This window comes from Plasmodium gonderi, assembly GCF_002157705.1.
Source record: "Plasmodium gonderi DNA, contig: Pgo-contig_175, whole genome shotgun sequence".
Taxonomy (NCBI): Eukaryota; Apicomplexa; class Aconoidasida; order Haemosporida; family Plasmodiidae; genus Plasmodium; species Plasmodium gonderi.
The window spans coordinates 4788-8132 of record NW_021629094.1 but is presented as its reverse complement, the minus strand read 5'-3'; the positions used below and the strand labels follow the sequence as shown (position 1 = coordinate 8132).

At 20.3% G+C, this 3345-nt stretch overlaps 1 protein-coding gene across 1 annotated transcript; it reads left to right on the top strand.

The window, feature by feature from the left end:
• Nucleotides 1-1694: 1694 nt before the first annotated feature.
• PGO_001655 (variable surface protein) lies at nt 1695-2916 on the top strand (the record flags this gene model as incomplete). Its single annotated transcript, XM_028690987.1, has 3 exons — nt 1695-1727; nt 1962-2636; nt 2761-2916. 3 exons carry the CDS (start codon nt 1695-1697, stop codon nt 2914-2916), a joined length of 864 nt encoding a protein of 287 aa, XP_028546788.1.
• Between the last annotated feature and the right edge of the window lie 429 nt (nt 2917-3345).

Here is a 3345-nt window from a genome sequence, read left to right as displayed (position 1 = left end):
TTTCGAACCATTTTATATAATAGGTGTATGAATGTATATTTAGTACAATAAAAATATGTAACCCATAAAAAAAATATATAAAATTAATAATCAATATATAAAAAAAAAATTAATGTATATAAGTAATGTATTAAGGGATATATATATAAAAATTTGATTGGTAAAACACTTATAACAGGGTGTACGAATTATTAAATATTTATTCCTAATATAAAATGTGAGAATATTAACGTGAAATTTTAATACAAAAAATTTTTAAATATCTATTTATAACCCAAAATTTTTATTGAGGCCAACATTATGTATTACATGATATTATTAAATAATTTGCAGTATATATATTCCATTAAGAAACAAGTAAACTCATAATGCCTATTTAGTAATATCACGCCAAATATTAAAAAAAGTCTAATAAATTAACACATAATATGTTACATATATATATTTCAAAATAAAAATTATATATATAATGTACAGAATTATGTAAATATCGATCTTATATATCCGTTTATAAATGGGCCCTGGACAAATGAAACTAGCGCGCAAAAATTAAAATCCATGCTCTAAAATATTTGATACTAAACACATGGCATAAGTTTTTATTATTATGCTATAGGTTTATAAAATATGTTGTATCCATAATTGTTATTTATATACAGCAATATATTAATATGTTATAATATTAATAATTCCAGATAATATTATATATTTAAAGAAATGTATAAATAATTTTTTTTTAAAAATTGTTCATAAAAAACCACATATTGTAGAATAAATGAAACTATAATATATATATAAATGTAAAGAAATATATATATAAACATACTTATATTATTATATTAATATAAGTTTCATGTTATCAAAATATAAATTGTTATAATGCATGAGAACATATTATATTTTCTTCCTCATATTCTGATATAATACACGTAATACGTTTGAGTATATAAGAATTATATTATATCTTATTTTATATTTCAAATAATAACTTATACAAACTAAAATGTATTCTTCAATTGTGAAATGTATAATGAGTAATTTTAGTTTATATGTCTTAACGATATGTGCGATAGGATAAAAATTCTTTAATATGTGCAAAATTAAATTTTGCTATATATTAAAACTAACCACATCATATATATAATATTATTTTGTTATGAATATACAATTAAAGTAAAAGTAATAAATTATTAAATCATCCTCATATATTCCTTATAAAATGTTGAATAATAACAGTAAAATGTGCCCATTTCTATTAACACGTGTCTACATTATATTATGCATGTATTATAAAATTAATAAACATTGAATTCTAAAACCTATATATTCTAATGTTACATATCTACTACTATAAATTATATATACTACAATAAAAACAATATTATAGAAAAATAGACATATATTTATAAGAATATTAAAAACACTTGTATATATTTGTGCTCTGTGGTTATCTTTATTGGGGATTTATTAACAGTATATAATTGTTATATGTCAAATCTTAGTTTCTGTTACATTTTATAATTCTATATTATTTTTCCTTTTTATTGTAAATAAACATTTATGTTTTTTATTTGTTTATTAAAATAAATTATTAATCAGTCTATATCCAAAAATGCATTTATATTATATTTTATGCAAAATAACAATTCATTTGAATAGAATAGTGCATAATTTAACTTTAGTTCAATATATTTATGGAATCTGAGCATAAAACATATTCATACTATGTTTTTTAAATTTCAAAAGTCTATTTTTGTACTTTCCACATTTAATTAATTTATTTGGTTCTATTGTAGTATAACAAAATCTTGTATAAAATGGCAGATGAACTTGTACGTTTGAAATATTATCATAATAATAACAGAATTATATAATTATTTATATTCCATTTCTCACAGTCATAATAAATTTTTAACAATTTATATTTTTTTTCATGTAACTATTTTTTCTTTTAACATTAGTATAAATTCATGAATAAATTTCCTTATTGTGAAGATACTATACAAAAGCTTCTTAATGTTTCTGGAAATACTTATAATAAATTTTGCTCTGCAATTGCGGAAAATTTTAAATTTAAGGAAAAAGTTAAAAACGAATTTATTCAAAAAATATGCCCACAAGCTCATGCATATTTATATGATATAAATATTAATAAAGAATATGCAGAATATAAAAAAGCAGGATGTAGATACTATATTTATTGGTTATATGATTATCTTAAAAAAAGTATTTATACTAGCTATACAAAAGAGGTTTACGAAAAAATGATGAGTGATTATCCCTTGCATAATGGAATGCAGAAGTATTGTTCTGATTACGAGGAAGAAGTAACATTTGAACAATTGGAAGAACTCACAGCTATATATAAATCCTATAAATGTATTAAAAAAATAAATGAACAAGATGTATCTGAGAATCAGAGAAAATATTGCAATGCTTTAAAAAATATTATAGAAGAAAATCAAAAACAATCAGTGAATAAAGTTTGTGAGCATGCTAAATTACAAATATCATCCCCTGTAGAAAATAATACACAAGAAATAGCATGTTCTTGTCGATCAAATATTGTAAATACTATTGCAGCTACAATAATAGTGACGTTACTAATATTGTTTTTTTTGTTATTTGTGTTTAAGGTAAATTATGATATTTCTGGTATTTATAGATAATATTAAATTGTGTTTCCTAATAGCTTGAACAAAAGGCATTCTTCTTATTAAAATTATATAATTTATTCCTAATTTTTTTTACGTGTATTAGTATACTTCATATGGTTTATTTTTGCGCCATAGAATAAAAAGGATAAGAAAAAAGCTGGATAATATTTCTAATATATGGAATATATCTAAACGAACCGAAGTACCCATAAATATTCTCAACAGTGGGATCTATGATATGCTGTACAATGAATCCTAATATTACTAATATATATATAATTCGAAGAAAATGCATTTTAAAAAATTTATAAAAGTATTTTTGTAAATTGCATAATACGTTCATCTCTCAAGAATTTACTTAAAAGCCAAATAATTCTTATAATATAATAAAAAAAATTCATGTAAATTATTATCCATATAATAAATAGTGTTTCATAATAATAATTATTAAAATAATAATATTTAGACATATAAATAGTAAATAAAAGTAGTACAAACAAATTTAGTACCTTTTTTAATACGCAAGGTTTTTCATATATAATATCTTATTAGGTTATAATTTAATGTTTTATAGATAGAATACTAATACATTACATTGACTAATACAATAAGCATTATGACACGTACAAATTTTTATAAAAAATGAATACAATACAAGTCACTTCTAAATATATTATGACATATAGCA